General features: G+C 40.5%; 2 protein-coding genes and 2 long non-coding RNA genes across 4 annotated transcripts in view; 2 read left to right on the top strand and 2 right to left on the bottom strand.

Moving 5' to 3' along the window:
* The window catches only part of LOC116672645 (uncharacterized), a 6,635-nt gene extending 6,160 nt beyond the window's left edge, over window positions 1-475 (bottom strand). The window contains exon 1 of the long non-coding RNA XR_004327613.1: window positions 390-475. This is a non-coding gene — a long non-coding RNA (uncharacterized LOC116672645). The remainder of the gene's footprint in view (window positions 1-389) is intronic.
* lipib (lipase, member Ib) overlaps window positions 1-3,940 on the top strand; it is a 15,701-nt gene extending 11,761 nt beyond the window's left edge. The window contains exons 8-10 of the mRNA XM_032504546.1: window positions 424-532; window positions 1,789-1,962; window positions 3,063-3,940. Of these exons, the coding sequence (XP_032360437.1) occupies window positions 424-532; window positions 1,789-1,962; window positions 3,063-3,147 (368 nt within the window). The 3' untranslated portion in view covers window positions 3,148-3,940. The remainder of the gene's footprint in view (window positions 1-423; window positions 533-1,788; window positions 1,963-3,062) is intronic.
* Window positions 3,941-11,682: 7,742 nt separating this feature from the next.
* LOC116672642 (uncharacterized) lies at window positions 11,683-12,603 on the top strand. Its single transcript, XR_004327610.1, has 3 exons — window positions 11,683-11,704; window positions 12,188-12,192; window positions 12,522-12,603. It is a non-coding gene; the product is annotated as an uncharacterized LOC116672642 (long non-coding RNA).
* zgc:112982 (BCLAF1 and THRAP3 family member 3) overlaps window positions 12,577-18,849 on the bottom strand; it is a 14,733-nt gene continuing 8,460 nt past the window's right edge. The window contains exons 6-11 of the mRNA XM_032504525.1: window positions 17,666-17,786; window positions 16,312-16,384; window positions 15,638-15,759; window positions 15,217-15,322; window positions 15,018-15,132; window positions 12,577-12,704 (exon numbers count right to left, since the gene is read on the bottom strand). Of these exons, the coding sequence (XP_032360416.1) occupies window positions 12,691-12,704; window positions 15,018-15,132; window positions 15,217-15,322; window positions 15,638-15,759; window positions 16,312-16,384; window positions 17,666-17,786 (551 nt within the window). The 3' untranslated portion in view covers window positions 12,577-12,690. The remainder of the gene's footprint in view (window positions 12,705-15,017; window positions 15,133-15,216; window positions 15,323-15,637; window positions 15,760-16,311; window positions 16,385-17,665; window positions 17,787-18,849) is intronic.

Here is an 18,849-nt window from a genome sequence, read left to right as displayed (position 1 = left end):
TAACAAATTAGGATTTTTACACAAAAAAAAAACAACAACAACAGTTTATACAAGTACAGCTCAGGTAAAACAAATAGACAATTAGAAAATTAGCAATGAAAGATTAGTTCACAACTTTTCAAGTCACCAGTCAAAATAGTCAGGTAGTCAATATTGAAACTGGTTTTGACCATTGACAAAAATCAACAACGAACAAGCCTCCACTTGCATGACAAAAAAAGTAACACGCACACAATGAAACAGGTTTAACGTGCTGTTATCCGTCTTCCTAATCATATCATCATAATTCATAAAGACCAGACTGATGTACCTGATGATGATGATGACAGCAACAGTTCATTCAAATTACAAAAGCATGTTTTCTCTGAGATTTCTACTTCTACTCACACATTGGAGGTGCATTTGTGTCATTATTTCTGGCAGAGCTGATCTACAGGGTGGACATGGTGACCTGGAACCAGTACCTCCGCTGGGGGGTCGTCTTCATCCGGCTGCACAGCGGCAGGAACTTCACAGAGGTCCGACTAGACCAGTAAGTCTGTCTGGGGAACACCTGCAATAACAGCGTCATCTGCTAGGGCATGATTCTTTTGACAAAACTTCAAAAAGACGCTCTGAGCTGCAGAAACACATGGTGACAGAGGTGTTTAAAAAGGACGGCAAGGACTATTTTGAAAAACACCGTTTACAGCGTTGGAGACTTTTGCCACTAAACGTCTCAGAGATTGCTAGACTGGGAAAAGCCAGTTAGACGCGTGCAATCCATATTTTTTTACTTTTTAACACATCGTCACGGGTGCTAGATAAGACTCTGAGACACCACAATACTGCACTAAGTGCAACCTGCACAACTGGTTCATTTACATTTTATCACACCATTTATTCAAATATGTATTCTTATATTTTCTTCCTATTATTATTTCATGTATATATATATTGTATATATGTTGGTATGTATCCTAGTATTTCATTTACCTTCACATTCTGTGATGTGTGACTGATTTTGCTGCTGTAACACCATCATTTCTATCTATCTATATCTATTTTCCAAGCTCTTTTGCTTGCGATTAAACATGTATTTATCCAAAACGGGTATATTCTCCATCAGTGGTTCCCAAACTTTTTCAGCTCAAGACCCAAAAGAGAAATTCTGTGTCTCCTCCCCAGGACCCAAATTTACAAAAACACATTTCCATGAATCATTGTAACATGTAACATTTTTAAACTGTGGACACAAGACGGAACAAACCATGAATATTTAAATGTATATGAAGTGTATTTATTCCATTATAAAAGTAAACAAAAACAGAAAAAGTCTCTATTCTCCTTTCTGTGTCTCACCCCTTTCTCAACTCATGTTCTCATCCCCTCCTAGGATGAGAGAGAGAGAGAGAGAGAGAGAGAGAGAGAGAGAGAGAGAGAGAGAGACCCCCCCCACAGCATCTGAGCTGAACAGACCAGTGTAGCAAAAAAGAACGCTCATTAACATAAGATCAATATGCATTTTACTCTGGCAATTGGCGACCCATTTTGGGTCCCGACCCTAAGTTTGGGAAACATTGGTCTACATGACCCATTCTATAATCAGTATGCTCCTCCAGAGACAATCCCCTGCACCTGTGCAGGAGAGCTCACCTACCTGTGTACTGCTGCTAATGCACCGCCCAGCGTACAAAACATCACACTGACACACCTAACTGTGATGGCTGAAACACACAGGGATTATAGTGCAAAACAACAGTTGCCTTGGAACATCTCCACCAAACCTTCTCCTCTCTCTGCTCGTAGGAAGCTCCTGCGGTTCGAGCAGTACACCTCCACGCGGCTGCTGGCCCAGTTCGACGAGGACCTGCACCCGATCCAGAAGATCTCGATGCGCATCAACACCGGCAACGTGATCGGCCCGCGGTACAAAATCAGACTGCTGCGAATACGCTTCACGCCGCTGGAGCGTCCCGAGAGGTCGGTCCTGGTTTTTTGGTCTATAAAATATCAGAAAATGGGAAAAAAATGTCAAAAATCAGTTTCCCAAAGTCCAAGATGACGTCCTCGAATGTCTCGTTTTGTCCACAACTCAAAGAGATTCAGTTTAGTGTCACAGAGGAGAGAAGAAATCAGAAGATATTCACATTTTTTCATAAAAAACCAACTCAAAAGTAATTTAAATTGCTGACAACTAATCGAATAGTGTTTTGGTAACCGTCGTGTTGTCACGCCGCCGACCTGTAATTTAAATTTTTGTTTTTCGGAGTCAAAATTTCAAATTTCAAAACCTTTTATCAAGGTTATGGGCGTCTTTTTGACACGTTTGTGCCTTTCCCCCAAAGTTTTTGTCACTTTTTCAACGTTTGTTGACGTTTTCTGAGCCTTTTGAATTTTTTGCTTTTTCCCGCCGATTTTGTTTTTGTTGCATTTGTCACATTTTTTAACATTTATTTACATTTATTCACATTTGTCATTTTTGACTTTTTTTTTTTTACATTTGTCACACAAGTTTTTTTATCAATTTTTTTTCTTTCCAAATGCTATAAAATTGACAAAAAACACCTAAATTCAATAAAAGTAGTGAACTGATTATTTAACGTGTGAGGAGCGTTGTTGGGAACCATCCACGTCACTTTTTTGGACAATTTGTTTGGAAGAAACCCAAATTTCTGATATAGAAACTTTCTGAAAAGGTGTCAAACAACAGGAGGGTTAAAGCTTTAGCTGATTGTTTTACAAATACTGTTTAATTATAATAATGTTCAGTCCACCGAGGCATGACGATTAAATGTATAACAGTTAAATGTGACAAATTTAAGCGCTTTCTTGGTAGTTCTCAAAAGTGTTGTACCTTCAAATGTTTGTAATTCAATTAATAAGCAACAAATCTGAGTACACCTCCACCAATCACTGACTTATCGGGCCCAAGACTCAAAGTTTGTAGGTTTTCGGTCACATAAGAAGAAAGAAAAGCAGCAAACAGAGACTGGACCTAGTTTATGTTATCAAGCATTAATCAAAATGGTTTCAGATTAATAAAGAATGGCCATTTTGTGTTGTTTCTTCGTCTCCATCAGGCCTTTAATGTGCCGTTTTGACATCATCATGGAGGAGAACATGGAGGTGGCGTTTCGCCCTTTACCCTGCAACTCCCACCTTTGACTCCCCGACCGGACCCGCTTCTTCTTCTACGGAAACTCGTCGAGCTCAGCCGAGCCCAGGCGTCCTCCGGGTTCCACGGGGCCTCCGGGCCCCCAGGGGCCCCCGCAGAAGGAGCCGCAGCCTCCCCACTGGACGGTGAAGACGACCCGGCTGGTGCTGTGGATTAACTCCTGGTTACTGGAAAATCTGCACATGGTCACGTACGACTGAAGCCACCACGTCTGGCTCGGGGATGGGTTTTTTTTGGAGAGTTGATAACGAGTGTTAATCCGTGAGATCCGGTAACACAGCAACGGGATAGGTAACGAGATTAAGGAAAAGGGCGTCACGGTGAAACCAGTTCTCTGGATGTACAGTTCCTCTTCATCTCTGGCTGCATTTACACAAACTTATATCCATGTAACTGCAGAGAAACTCTCAGCATTCACGGTGTTCCTGTCATTAAAGGGATAGTTGAGATCTTTTGAAGCGGTGTTACGCCCCAGTCTAGGGGGGGCCTAGGACGCAACGTAAATCAGACTAACTGGCCCCATCTTCCCCGTCCCCCAAGCAGCCACAAAACTTAAGTCTTAGTCCCAATGTATTTATTGGACATATTACATTATTGTAATTCAAACAAAGGTATAACTCGGACTATAGGGTGGCCTACTACCAAAACAACAAACAAAACAACCCTGTCTGGAAAGAAGAAGGTAACCTAAACGAACCAAGGGCCAAAGAAGAAGACAACACTTACCTTCCTAACTAAGAAACAGAGAAAAAACTAAACACATCTAAAGATCCACCCATACAACTGGAAACTGAAATATACGTAAAAAAAGTCAACCGTGTGGCAGGTTGGAGACGGAGATGAGAACGCCTACTGGCTTCCCCCTCTCTCTCCCGACGGCCGCCATGTTGCTCCTAAATAGCCGGTGGTTCACAGCTGCAGCCAATCCCGGTCGATTTAGCTGCCTCCACCAATCATCCTCCAGCAATGGCAGAGCGCTATTTGCATGGGGAAAAAACAGGACACACACACACACACCACCACCCACACACACCACACACACACACACACACACACCAGCACACACACACACCCACACACACACACACACACAACACACACACACACACACACACACACACACACAACACACACCACACACACACACACACACACCACACACACACACCACAAGAATTGAATCCCCCAAAAGTTGAAGTATTTTCTTTTTTTTTTAAAGTTTTTATTTAACCCTCGTGTATTTTTTTTTTTTAAAGGCTGACATGCCCCACACTCTTAAAAGAAAAAAAAACATTTTACCTCACGAACACAGGAGTTGCTGCTCCACTGCTGCCTCCATCGGTTAGTTGGTAAAGGGGGGGGGGGGGGGGGGGAGAGAGATAAATTTTTTCGTTGCATCTTTGAACTTGGGGTGGGGGGGGGGGGGTGTCGACCACCAAAATCTGAACTATCCCTTTAAATCTATTATACGTATCCCTGAAAACACAGAATGTGAAAATGTATCAAGTAAGCTCACTAAAGAGCTGTGAAATCTTTAAATGTTGTACTTTTGATCAGTTTCAGTGCAGTTACTCTGTGCCTTCGACCAACAGTTTTCAACCTTTTGGTTTCCAACTCGCCTCCACCTACGTTTAAATGTCTTTCATCCTGCAAATATATATATACGCTGTACTTTAAAAAGTCAGTTTTAAGAGCAGTAGTCTGGCAGCAGGGTGGAGGGGTTGGGGCTCCAGGCTTTGTTATCAGCTGCTGTACTACAGTTAGTCCTGTGTTGATGTTAGATTTTGTAAATTGTGAGTTTTATTATGAAAACAGTGGTAGCTATTAAAGGGTTTGTAGTCTGTGAATTTAGGGACTTTTAACTTTTTTCAAGAGTGTTTTTAAAACTAAGGAAAAACGTGTCAGTGAAACCAGAACACAGTTTTTTTTTTTTTATTATGTATTTTCACACTTGGTTTAAAATAAATGATTCATTTCAAAACGTTTGACAGATAAGTTAATTTACTATATGTATGTTTATTTGTTCTAATTTTGCAGTTCACATATTTTACCTCAGAAATGGCAAAAAAAATCTCATTACAAAGTCCACTAATGAGGTTTTTCTGGGGCTTTTAGCCTGGTCTGGTGCCCTTCAAATAGAGAATTAACTTAGCTCAGTTGTCACTAGGGACGCAACGGTGAGAAAATGTAACCTCACGGTTATAGTGACCAAAATTATCACGGTTTTCGGTATTATCACGTTATTTTTAAAAGGTGTGTCCAGTATGTTCAGGAAGCACCGACAGGCCTACACAGGCTGAGATAGATTCAAAAAGTGTAACAGTGTTTATTATATTACAAAAATATAAGTAATAGGCTTTAAACTGGAAACAACAACTGGAACCAGAGATGTCTGACTTTAAGATCTACAGCTCTGATATTTACAACCCCAACATGAAGTATTTGTATTTGACGTTACATGTGAAGTATTTACCAAAACTAAACTAAATGTTAGAGCCACCAGCATACAGCAAGAAACAATACTAAGAATTACATTACTTTCTCTCTAATAATTAACATAAATGTAACATGTTGCTATTGTAACTGATGCATTCAGGAGCCGAGGATGAAGCTGGGAAGGATTAAACACATTTCCACGCTGTGGTAATCCATCGCGATAAGGATATTGTTACCATGATTACATCCCTTACCTTGTGATGATCATGTTTCTTGAGCACGCTAATCAAACATCTCATGGCCAATTAAACAATTATACAGCAAAATGTAAATATTTTGGTTTTCTTGTTAATTCACAAAGCAGTTTTTACCTCAGCAGCAGTTTTACATGCCCCCCCCCCCTTGAAATGTATATAATGTATATATGACCAATTTATATTTAGCTGCTGATAAAATACAAACTTGGTCATAAGAATTGTTTAACCAAATTGACTTCACACCAATTAGAAAACATCAATTTGTCTCACGTAACCGGGGAAACAACCTTTTCTGTAGCGTGTGCGTAGCCACAGAAACTATACATTAAGAAATGAGACTGTTTGCATCAGTTTTACCAAGTTAAGACCAGGGATCATTAAACATCTGTCTGTGGATCAGAATCAGGTGTGAAACACGACCACATCTCGCCTTTTTCACAGAAGACAATTTCCCATTTCAAAAGGTGAGAAAGCGCAGGTGGAAAAAGGTGTTTTTAGCAACACTGTGCCGTTCTTTGGTTTTTTTTTTTTTTTTTTTTTTTTTTTTTTTTTTTTTTTTTTTTTTTATTTGATCTTACATGTCATACAATTAGTCCATGACACTACCTGACTACTTCTCATGAGCCATTTGCAATTATACAATAATAACCCACACAAACAAAAGCATCACCGGCTCAGTAGACAGTACTAAAGTAAGCCAGGACCCTTTAGACATATCTACATTACATACTCATAACCATTTTTAGACCTAGTAAAATCAGAATGAAACTGAACAAACAGGTGGGGTAAACCTCAATGACTCAAAAAGCCCTCTTCCGAGGGGGAATAATAACAAAACAAATTAAAAAAAAGGACACCCAAATCTACTTTAAACAAATGAAGGGCGTAATGGAGTGATGTATGTTATCCATCTTTCCCATCTTTTCAAAAAAGTTCCCTGTTGCAATCTCAAAGCAAAAGTAATCCTTTCCATCTTGAAAATATCGTAGATAATGTCAATCCATTCCTCCATGGTGGGTTTTCCTGGTTTTAACCACCTTCTAGTAATAGCTTTTCTACTAGCAGCACTTAAGATCTGAAACAAGTATTTGACATGAGAAGAAACATTTTTTGTTGTTAAGGCACCTAAATATAAAGACTCAAATTTAAATTGAATGTCCACCTGAAAAATGCTTTGCAAAGCTTTATAAACCTCCCTCCAAAATGGAATCAATAATGTACAGGACCAGAAAATGTGAAAATGATTTGCTTCGAGGCACCCACATTGTCGCCAACATGCCGAAGAATTGGTGTAGTGCTTCTTTTGAGCTGGAGTAATGAAAAACCTTATAAGGTTTTTCCAGCAAAACTCTTGCCATAAAGATGAACTGGAAGTTTTCCACTGTATCTCACATAAGTTCTCCCAAATCTCTTCATTAAGAAAAATTTCCTTCCTGTTCCCATTTTTGCTTTACAGACATTGAACTACCTTTTGTTTGTTGTAGCCCCTTGTATATTCTTGAGATGAGCTTCCGGTTAGAGCCAACAAGATAAGCCTCTATAAACACTTTTAACAGAATGTTATCCCGCCTACTATTGTACACCTCTTCTGCATTTGGTCAATATAAGCGCGCCTGAAGGAATCTGTAAAAATCTCCTATCTAAGCAAATTGCCTCCTCAGATTTGAAAGCTATTTCATAGTCCCCTTATGCAAAAAATGTACAGTATGCTGTTAGCCTTGGAAGGTCAATCTCTTAAATCTTGCGTCCCATCTATTAGGCAAAAAATCTGTATCAAACGCACACACATCTCAAGACCTTACCCATCCTTCAGGTTACTTGAGCTATTACCTGTTCCATATCTTAGTGGCAAACAGATCCACTGGGTTCCCAATCCTTTAAATTGTATAACAATAATGTCCCCAATGCAGACTGAATTGGAAATGTTATATGACATAGCACCTACAATCTCTTCCATCTAGCACGATAATCATGGGTTGCCCAGCTATTAATGGCCTCAGTTGAGCAGCGGTTATAGTAGTCATTTAACATGGGAGAGCAACCCCGCCCTGATTTTTGTCATTGGTAATCTTGGTATCTAATTCTTGGCCTTCGTACCTGCCAAATGAACCTGAATAAGCTGTCCCACTCCTGAATTGTTGGTGGGTATATCTATGGAAGGATTGAAAGAGAACATCATTCGGCAAAAAAACCATTTTGACCGATTCCACTCGTGATCGAAATAAGAAAAGTTAAAAGTCCCATCTCCTTTGTCTTCCCTAATTCTTTGGTTCAGGGGAAGGTAGGTAAGTGAGAACAAAGTTGTCAAGTCTATTGGAATGTTCACCCCAAATATCTAATTGAAACCCGGTCCCATTTCAAATTATATTATTTTCAAATTTACAGAAGGGCTGTAGTTAAAACATAGAATTTGTGTTTTAGGAACATTCAGCTGTATCCAGAGAAAGATCGTATTGCTCCAATAATCCATGCCGTGCCAAAGACCGTTCAGGGCAGTTAAATACACCAGTACATCATCAGCGAACAGCGAAATAATTTGTTCTCCCCATACATAACGATTCCTTAATATTGGTGTCCTGAATGATCCATTGACTCAGGGGCTCAATAAAGATTGCAAACAGGAGGGGGCTAATTGGGCAGCCCTGTCTTTCCTCGTCTAATGAAAGGGGCTAGAGACAGGCCCCATTATTTTAATTCTTGCCCTTGGGCTATCGTAGAGAGCTCGTAATGTTTAATAAAGGACTATGAAATCCAAATTATCCAAAATTTTGTACAAAAAAGACCAATTTACACAGTCAAACGCTTTTTCTGCGTCCAGCCCACTAGTACTGCATCCAAAATTATTTTTGATTATAGTGAATTACAGTAAAGTCTTCTAATACTATCTTGAGTTTGTTTCCGCGAATAAAACCGTTCTGGTCAAAGACTAAAAATTAATGGTAGCAGTCCCTCTAATCGTTTGGGTTAGGATATGAGTAAAAATATTTTATAATCTGGTCAACACGCTTATGGTTATAACTACCGCATTCTGACTGTGTCCTTCCCCTTTCGGAATTAAAGATATTACGCTCCCTCAAGAGGGAGGTATACTGTTCTCTTTAAGAACCAGTTAAAGGTGGACTGCAGCCAGCAGCGTCAGCAGAAACCCTTAAAGAACCTCCGACTCTGTACCATTCGGAAGGGAAACCGTCGGGACTGGAGCCTTATTGGTTTAAGATGCGATATGCTGAGCGAATTTCTTCTCTGTTATTTCTGCTACAAGAGTCCTACTTTGTTCACTATTCAATTAGGCAGATGAATTTCTGAAAGAAATCTTCCATTTTCTCTCCATCTATTTGAGGTGGGAGTTAGTTTTTATATAATTTCAAAACAATCTTGTATTCGTTAATTTGTAATGCATAGAACTAGAAATAGGATTTTTTTTTATGAATTGAATTCTCTGCTTTGTTTTTTCAGCCTATAAGCTAACAATTTGCTGGCTTTCCCACCCCTTCAAAATTTCTGTTTGTAAAAATAACTTTTTTTTGTATATCCTTTGTATAAATCTCATTTATTTCGTTCTTTTTCTTCCTAAGTAGCTCTCTATCTTTTTTATCATTTGTATCTTTGTGTTTTTGTTCCAATTGTTTTAATTCTACTTCCAACTGAATTAACTCTTTTTGTCTTACTCTCTTAAGGTGAGCGCTGTATCCAATTATCTTGCCTCGAAGCACAGCTTTACATGCATCCCATAATATTGTAGGGGGGACTTCACCATTGTCATTCTGGTCTACGTATTCAGCAATATCCCTCTTAATTTGTTCCTTCATCTGAATCAGTACAGATGTATTTAACCTCCATAAGGTGTCTTTCCGGTACTGTTCCAGATTTAGTTTTAAATAAATGGGGCTATGATCCGAAAGGTCCATGTTCCCCACATCGCAGCTTACTACCCTGTTTAGGTCTTGAGCAAAAGTAAGAAAATAATCAATCCTCGAGTATGCCAAGTGTGGATTTGAAAAAAAGGTGTAGTCTTTCTTTGAAGGGTTTAATTCTCTCCAGATATCAATTAATCCGATTTCTTCCATAGACAAATTGAACTTTTTACTTATCAAATTGGGCTGGACTGTGTGTGTATTTGAGGAGTCCAGTTTGGGATTTAGTCTAATGTTGAGATCCCCCCACAGATTAGGACTCCATGGGTCTCTGCGTTATCAAATCAAATATCTGTTTAAAAAACTTCCAGTCAGAGTTAGGAGGAGCGTAGATGTTAAATAAAGTAACCAATGAGCCCCCTAAATTCCCTCACTAGAATAAATCTTCCCTCTGTGTCCTTTCTTTCAAAAATGGGTTCGAAAAATAGTCTTGTTAGATATCAATACTGCACCCCCTCCTGTGCCCGCCTTATACGATGATGAGTACTGATGCTTAAACCCAATCGTTTTAATTAACATGTTCGTATCCGAAAGATGCGTTCCTGTAAAAACGCAACCTCAACTCTCTCTTCTTAGTTAGTTAATATCTTACTTCTCTTGATGGGGTTGACAAGGCATTCACATTATAGTTGCTATTTTAACTGATTGCATCAGTAAGGAAAAGAGAAAAATAAATAAATAAATCATCCCCTAATTGACCATGAGTAACAAAAAGAATCCAGGATTACCCGCAAACAACATAGAATGGCAGCAAAGAACTGCTGCAACACAGAGAACACAATAAGAACAAAAAAGATAGAAAAAAAGACTTCCAACTGTGGGGTCTTAATATGACCCTGGTGAAGCCTGATGAAAAAGGGCTCTGAGGTAGAGCCTCCCCCCTAACAAATGGGAGAGGGCCTTCATGCATGGTATCGACTCTGTCTTGGCAAATATAAAAGAAAAGAAATCCCCCCGACGTGTTACATTATATCCTGGTTATGCAGCCCGTTCAATGCCGCTTAATAAGCAGGACGTGTTAAGGACGTAATTCCTCTCTCTACTGGGAGTCCCGAGCGAAAAAGAAAAAGAAAAGAAAATAACGACTCAACGGACTCACCCGTTAACTTTCGCAACATCGCACACAGCGATTTTCAGTTAACTAACAGTCAACCTGAATCCTGGTGTCTAAAAGCCTGTAATTTTCCTTGAAATCCGAAGCTCTGCCAGCTCTGTGCCGGTTCCCTGGTCTCTTGACGGTATGCCACGTGAACACGCTGGATCCGCTCAACAGCGAGTCGGGTGTTAATAACCGACACCGGGAACCCCTCTTCGCCATATCCTCCGTAGCCTACTCCGCCGAACCATACATCACAGTTCCTTCCTGGTAGAAAACTCTAAGCCTGGCGGGGAATGGCGTCTGAAATCGGATTTTTCTCCTTCAACAACCGCTTTTGCTTCGGCATACTCCCTTCGCTTTTCAAGACATCCGGCGCGTAATCGTGATCGAGATTGACTCTTTTCCAAGATGTTGAAATCCTCGCTTTTGCCAAGCCATTCTCAACAGCTTTTTTCATCCTGTAGCTGACATCTGACAACGATGGACCTCGGCGTGGCTTCCCGGGCGGCCTCGGCATCAAGGCGCGGTGAGCTCTTTCACTCAAGTTCAAATGTAGCTGGCAAGAAGCCCTCCCGCAGCAAGCTCTCCACATACATCACCATCGATGTGGAATTTTCCTCCGCACCCTCTTTAACTCCGTGAATTCTGATATTTTCTCGCCTGGAGCGGCCCTCTAAGTCAGTCAGCTTAGCGTCTAGGTGGTATCTGAAGGTGTAGCAACTCCTGCACGGTATCCTCAGCCACTTGTAACCGCGTTTCAGTGCGTCAATCTCCTCTCCGCCCTTCGATCCTAGTATGGATTTATTAATTTCTTCCCGAATCGCATTCAGCTGCTGACGCTGTCTTTTCTGAACTCTCTCAGTCTTTAAGTATGAGGCCAAAGTCCCGGTCTCACTTTGACCGCTCCGAGTTGCGTATGCGTTCTCATCGTCCTCTCCATTACATTACGCTGCTAGGCGATGAAGTTTGGCTAGCTCCTTCGACGTCGGGGTAACTCTGTCTGCTTTGACTTATTTTCCCTTTGGGCATTCTCAAAACCCACGTCTTAAACCAACCTGAAAACTAAGTTTGTTTCTAAAAACGTGTTGTAGTGGGTAATTTTGTCCGAAATTGTCGGGAGCACTTTCTCTAAGCCGCCATCTCCTGGTTCGTCAAACCGGAAGTCCACACCTGTGCTTTTCTACTGTGAACAGGTCAAAATGTCTGCTGTCATTTTTATGTATTTACGTCTTTGCAAAACCCAGATTAAGCAACTCGTTTGACTTTAAAACACAACAATGACAGGCAAAATCTTTTTTATTAAAAACCAACTGAAACATTTAAGGGCTGGTGTCAAATGTTGAGGGTCAACCCCTTGACGTTAAAGTAAAACGTACAGATATGATCAAATTTAAAAAAAAAAAGGGAATCAAGATAACTAGTGACACTTCACTTATAACCGGCGGGATAATGTGATAATTAAATGTGCAATCACGGGATATCAAAGTACTTTAGCTGCACGTGAGCAAAGTGTGTTTTTAATTTAAAAAAAACAAATCAATAACATGAGAAAGCGTGAAAATACAGACATCAATAACAGAAACACACAAAAAGAGCAGAGATGGAAGGACAGGTGTGACTGGACGTTAGAGAATACCAGCTGCAGGTGTCGCATTCAGTCTGACACCAACCGAGCAATCTTCACAGTTTCAAAACGCCAACGTTGTGTTGTTGTTGGAAATTAACACAATTTGGCCCGAGGCAAAAACAAAATCCTTTTAATTCAGAGTTGTTGTTTTTTTTTTTTTTACGAACAGCATCCAAACGGGATATTTTCCCAGTGTCCGATCACCAGTTAGGATCTACGGGTGGTAAAGACAGAGAGAAAGAGAGCGGAGGTCAGAGAAATCCAGTTTACAGGTAGAAACAATATATAAAAAACGGTGTAAGGAACGACCGGAACCCACCAGACCGGATGACAGATGCAGATTTTGGTGCAACTAAGGGGCCATCCACACAATGAAACGCTTTTTGCCGCAAACGCACGTTTCACATGGTTTTGGCCGATCATCCAAACAAATCCTGTAAACGCGCCGCCTGCAGACACAGTTTTGAAACCTGGTCCCAGGGTGAAAAGAAATTGAAAACGGCGCTGTTGCGACTTTGTTTGGACGGCGAAGCCGAATCATGGCATATCGATGATGTCATCGCCACACCCCTCGACGTCTAGCCTTCAACATCTTGTCCCGCGACGACGTCTCATAACCACAAAAGGCATTTACAAATTCTAGTGCACATGCCTGTGTTTATTTCCGGTTTTCCAGTGAAGTCCACGCTAGTCGATTGTCACAACTTTTACGCCTTTTCTGTCTCATCTCCAGATTCACTGTGTTCACTCGGAAGAAATAACGGCACACGGCTAGGCACTGGTAGTGACATTTTGAGCAGGTTTGGAGGCTAAAAACACGTTTATAACTTGCCCCTGTTTAAGCCTGTTGGGTGCTAACTCTAGCAGGAGGATAACACGGTGTAGACTGCGCTGATCGGTTTCATTTGTCTTGCTACTGACAGCAATACAAATGTTGAAATTGACCGGAATTCTCCTTTAAAGTAAATTACAGTATCAGGCTCATACCAATTTGTCGATTAATCGATTGGTTGATTTAAACTACAGATCTATGAAACTGAGTTGCAATGCCGTAGACTAGAATTTAACTCATAAAATGTATTTGATTATTCCTTCAGCTTGCTCACTGATGACAAAAGAGGGAAATATCCGTTTCATTAGCTGCTAAATGCACCACAAGGTTCACCAGCTAGTGTTGTTCACCTGCCGCTGAGCTGGTACAGAACAGGGAGTTTTTAGAGCTTGTTGTCTAAAGACGACACTACGAGAGCGCCGAGACTGAACCAGAACAGTAAAGTTGCAGCCGGACTGATAAAAAACGAGACTGAATCAATAACCTGGGGATTCCACCGCCATGGTTTGTCCGCCCTGCGTCACAGAAGCGGAGCGCCTTGCCTGCCCGACAGGCAGATTTAGTTGTTTTGGTCATTGTTTCTGGATATTTTGACCATAAAAAGGTCTACAAAGTAAACAGTTTATTTCCTTTAATCCAGTTATGAACAACACAAATGAAATAAATGGCCGGGTTTTAGTTGTTACAACAGTGTAGTGATGCGATCAACCATCGGGAGTCTTCACGGGGTGTTTATTTTGAAAATTGACCGGATGCTCTAGCACTACCACTTCCTGTCTGGCCTGTCAAAAACCACGTGGCTCCGTTAAAAATAAAACCTGGCCCGTATTTTTAGTGGAGAGAAGCTTCCGTAATCACAAGCATTGTCTTGAGTGGCTGTGATTGTTTTTAGTGTTACAACGTTTGCAGGGGTGTGTAGTTACCCGCAGAGGTGTGTAGTTACCCGCAGGGGTGTGTAGTTACCCGCAGGGGTGTGTAGTTACCCGCAGAGGTGTGTAGTTACCTGCAGGGGTGTGTAGTTACCTGCAGAGGGTGTGTAGTTACCTGCAGGGGTGTGTAGTTACCTGCAGGGGTGTGTAGTTACCTGCAGAGGTGTGTAGTTACCATCAGGGGTATTTAGTTACCCGCAGGGGTGTTTAATTACCCGCAGGGGTGTTTAATTACCTTCAGGGGTTACCTGCAGGGGTGTGTAGTTACCTGCAGGGGTGTGTAGTTACCAGCAGGGGTATTTAGTTACCCGCAGGGGTGTGTAGTTACCTGCAGGGGTGTGTAGTTACCTGCAGGGGTGTGTAGTTACCTGCAGGGGTGTGTAGTTACCTGCAGGGGTGTTTAATTACCTTCAGGGGTTACCCGCAGGGGGTGTTTAATTACTTCAGGGTTACCTGCGGGGTGTGTAGTACTGAGGGTGGTAGTTACCTGCAGGGGTGTGTAGTTACCCGCAGGGGTGTGTAGTTACCTGCAGGGGTGTGTAGTTACCCGCAGGGGTGTTTAATTACCTTCAGGGGTTACCTGCAGGGGTGTGTAGTTACCCGCAGGGGTGTGTAGTTACCCGCAGGGGTGTTTAATTACCCGCAGGGGTGTTTAATTACCTTCAGGGGTTACCTGCAGGTTTGTGTAGTTACCTGCAGGGGTGTTTAATTACCTTCAGGGGTTACCTGCAGGGGTGTGTAGTTACCTGCAGGGGTGTGTAGTTACCTGCAGGGGTGTTGTGGTTGTTCGGTCGCCTCATTGGTCCCAGCCGGTTGACGGGCCGTGTGTTCCTGCGTTGGGAAGCAGCATTCGGTCTGTACGGAGCTCCTCTCCTTGGTGCCTAAAGGAGGAGAGAAAGGTTAAAGATTCACTTTGAGCTCTAACGTGTAGTCTCCGGTGTATGAAAGCTCTCTTTGATGCTCACCACGTTGCCCTCTCGTCTCCTGCTTTGCTCCTCGGGCCAGTTGGAGAATTCTTCGTCCTCCATCAGAGACATTTCATTCTTGTCCCTGTACGCTAACCCCGGCGCGCTGAAATAAACACAATGTACAGAAAGATTAAATGTAATCTTGACCTATAATCTTAAACAGTGAGCCCCTTGACCTTTGTAAAATATCAGTTATTACACTTATCACCTATCAATAAAAAGGTAATTAAAACTCAGAATAATAGAGTAAATATGGTAACTTCTGTGCAACTTCAATGTGATAATGTTTCGTGCTTAATGCAGGGTTCTCTTGTTTAAGTCTATCCAACTTCACCTTCGAAGCACTCGGCAGGTTTATCAACACAACGTAAAGTCTGATAAACAACAACCGCATAAGGAACAAGGAGTTTACTCTCACCTGATTGGACCCAGGGGGAGCGGGGACATATTTTTCCCTGATATTGTGACTTTCACCCCCTCCAGCCTCTCCTGTCTCTTCCTCTCCAGGTCATGCCTCAGGTCCCCTGGGTCTTGAACCGGCTGTCAACACATCATCAATAATATCAATTAAAAAAAAAGCATCCATGACTTGCTGCTCAATCACAGGAGCACTTTCAGTGATAGACTCATTCTCCCAAAATGCACCACAGAGCGCCACAGGAAGTCATTCCTGTCTGTGGCCATCAAACTTTATAGCTCCTCCAGGGAAACTGGACAATATTATCTGTATTATCTGTTTTTTGTACAATAACACCGGCCTAAAATGTGTGCAATACTCAACAGCTACTATTATTATTATTTTTATTATTACTACTTTTCACCATTGCAACTCCTTAATTGTGTTAATTATGTAAATACCGTACCATAACATTCCTTTAACTATGTAATTATCGTACATATCCACACTCCTTGTATTTCTTTATTTATATTTATACTCTGATATTTATACTATTTGTGCAACTGCAACACAGAGGTTTCCCTTCCGGGATCAATAAAGTATTTTTGATTCTGATTAGAGGCGGAGTATAGTATATATATATATATATATATATATATATATATATATATATATATATATATATATATATTCACCTGTAAGGGTCCTAGTCTGGAGAACAGAGGCTCGTCGTCATCAAGCAGCGAGTTCATGTTTAAGCTGAAGCCTCTGCAGAAGAAGAAAGCCAAAACGACATTTAGATTTTTACATCTTAACACATACAGTAATATTTATCACCTGAATTAATGCAACACCTGTTAAAACAAAACTAAAACTACAAACGTAACAGTAAATAATGCAATTTAAAAGTACAAATAATACAGAATGACAAATCAAAATTAAAACTAGGGAGTACTATTAATAGAAGAGTTCTGAACTTGGGTTTAGGAACCAGAAGAAAGCCCGAAGATCACAGGCTCTTTTACAGAAAGACACGTGTCACTTTTGACAATTTATAAATCAGCAGATCACAGACAACCTCCGTAATTTTTACAAATTAGGGATTGTCTGTTTCTCAGGGCTGATGTCGATTATTTGTATTTAATGAAACGATATTTGGAGCCGATATGCATTTACAGTGAAAATGATAAATCTTTAAATCAAAGTTAGGATTTTGGAAAGTTACAAACTCCAACACAAGACTTTATTTAAATGATTTAAGCAATTATTACAAATTATTAGGAGGTCCCCGGGTAACGCTAGTCCCCTGTGAATAGGGCTCAACACTAGAAGGGCTGTGAGCGTTCATTATGACCGCCAGATTGCAAACTCTTATGATGATAAATATGACCTAATTGCAATACTAATGCATGTGTTGTGTTAGGGTACATTTAGAAAAACAAAAAAACACCAAAATGTACAATTTAACGAGTTTAATTATATACTGAAAATCCAAGCGGGCGATATGACTGTGTATGTATTTTCTTTGCCCTTTGTGTATTGTATATAAAAACGATTTTAAATGAAAATATAGACAATTTTAGGAAAAGTCAGGTTTATCCAGCAAAGTTATTAAATATATATAACTTTAAAAATGGTCAAAATGACCGCCATGGCTGTTCTAGTGTTAACTTACGGTTGTAGCGCAGAATGTTAACCTGTACTGTTATAAATCTTAATTTTGTACTTTTGATCATAAGTTTATGAAAACTTTAATACTCAGTTACTATTAGTATGATATTCTAACTACCACTAAATTTATTATGCTGCACTGTAACTTTTATTCTTGTGTTTTATGTTTCTATTTGTTTTTAACTGTCTATTCATGTGTTTTACCGGTTTTTAATGCTTATGATTTTTAACTGTTTGTACCTGTGTTTTATCTGTTAAACTGATTTTGTGTAAAGCACTTTGAATTGCCCTGTTGCTTAACTGTGCTCTACAGATAAAGCTGCCTTGCCTTGCCCAAAAACAACAAACACTACGTGCATCCGTCACATTTCAGCGTACCGGTTTGAGCTGAACCTTTCATCCAACGTCAGCTCCTCCGTCTCTTCTTCGGCGTAGCCGCCTTGTTGGGGCGCTGAGAATCGCTCGTTCAGGGAGACCCCATCGTTCCTGAAATACTGCTCTGTGAATGCAGACAAGAAACATTTAAGAACCTAAACATGTCGAGTATTTGTGGTTTAACCCTTGTGTTGTCTTCCCGTCAAAATTGAAAATCAACACTTGAGGCTTTTTAATCAACGTTCTTGACTTTCTCTTATGTTTTTGTCCCTTTTTTCAACACTAGAAAACACTTTCTTTTCGAATGTTTGTCACTTTTTTGACGTTTTTTAACACTACGTAACACTAACTTATTAACTTTAGTTTTACAGTTATTTATTTATGTTCAATAAACCTCATTTATAGGAAATTCTACCTAATGTTTGAGTTAGAAAAGCAGAAATGAGGAATTATTGAGACTAAAATTAAAGGAATGGATGTTGATGATAATCACAGACTGGAATATGTCGACTTTTACTCAATACTATTTCAACAACACTTCCATTTGTTTCCAAATGCTGTAAAATTGAATAAGACGCCCCAAAATTAATGAAAGTAGAGATTTGTACTTGGCAAGGAGCGTTGTGGGAAATCAATCATGTTATTTGGGATAATCACAATTGGGGAATTAAAAAAAAAAAAACATTGATTAAGAAAACGGGTTAATTTGACCCGAGGACAACATGAGGGTTAACCACAATCCAATTACGGACCAATCACTTTTATGGTTTGTGTTTTTTAATCCAAACCTGAATTACTTTTCACAGTTTACAAAAAAAAAGCACAAATTTAATTCTGTAAAGCAGTGTAACATTTAAATCAGGATGTGACCCATGATAGAGCATTTCACACATTGTAAAACAGATCAATAACTAACGGTGTTCTCATCAGACATGCTCTGCCAAAAAGCAAATGTTCAAACTGATTTGACTGCTGCAGCAAACAGCTGCTGTTGACACTTATTTTAAGATCTCACAGCTTCCTCATGAGCCCCAGGAGACGTCAGTGTATGATCCAGTGTCACCCCTCTATTAACCCATTTGTGCGGGATGCTTCGCGCCGACACGTTACGTCTACCGCCGGTTACCGCGTTGCGCAACTCTGACCCTCCTGACGGCTGCTGCGTGGCGCAGCATTTTGTATTCGTC

Source organism: Etheostoma spectabile, chromosome 22 (genome assembly GCF_008692095.1).
Source record: "Etheostoma spectabile isolate EspeVRDwgs_2016 chromosome 22, UIUC_Espe_1.0, whole genome shotgun sequence".
In the NCBI taxonomy this organism is placed as follows: Eukaryota; Metazoa; Chordata; class Actinopteri; order Perciformes; family Percidae; genus Etheostoma; species Etheostoma spectabile.
Note: the sequence above shows the minus strand (reverse complement) of the source record. Positions and strands in the feature narration are given on the sequence as shown.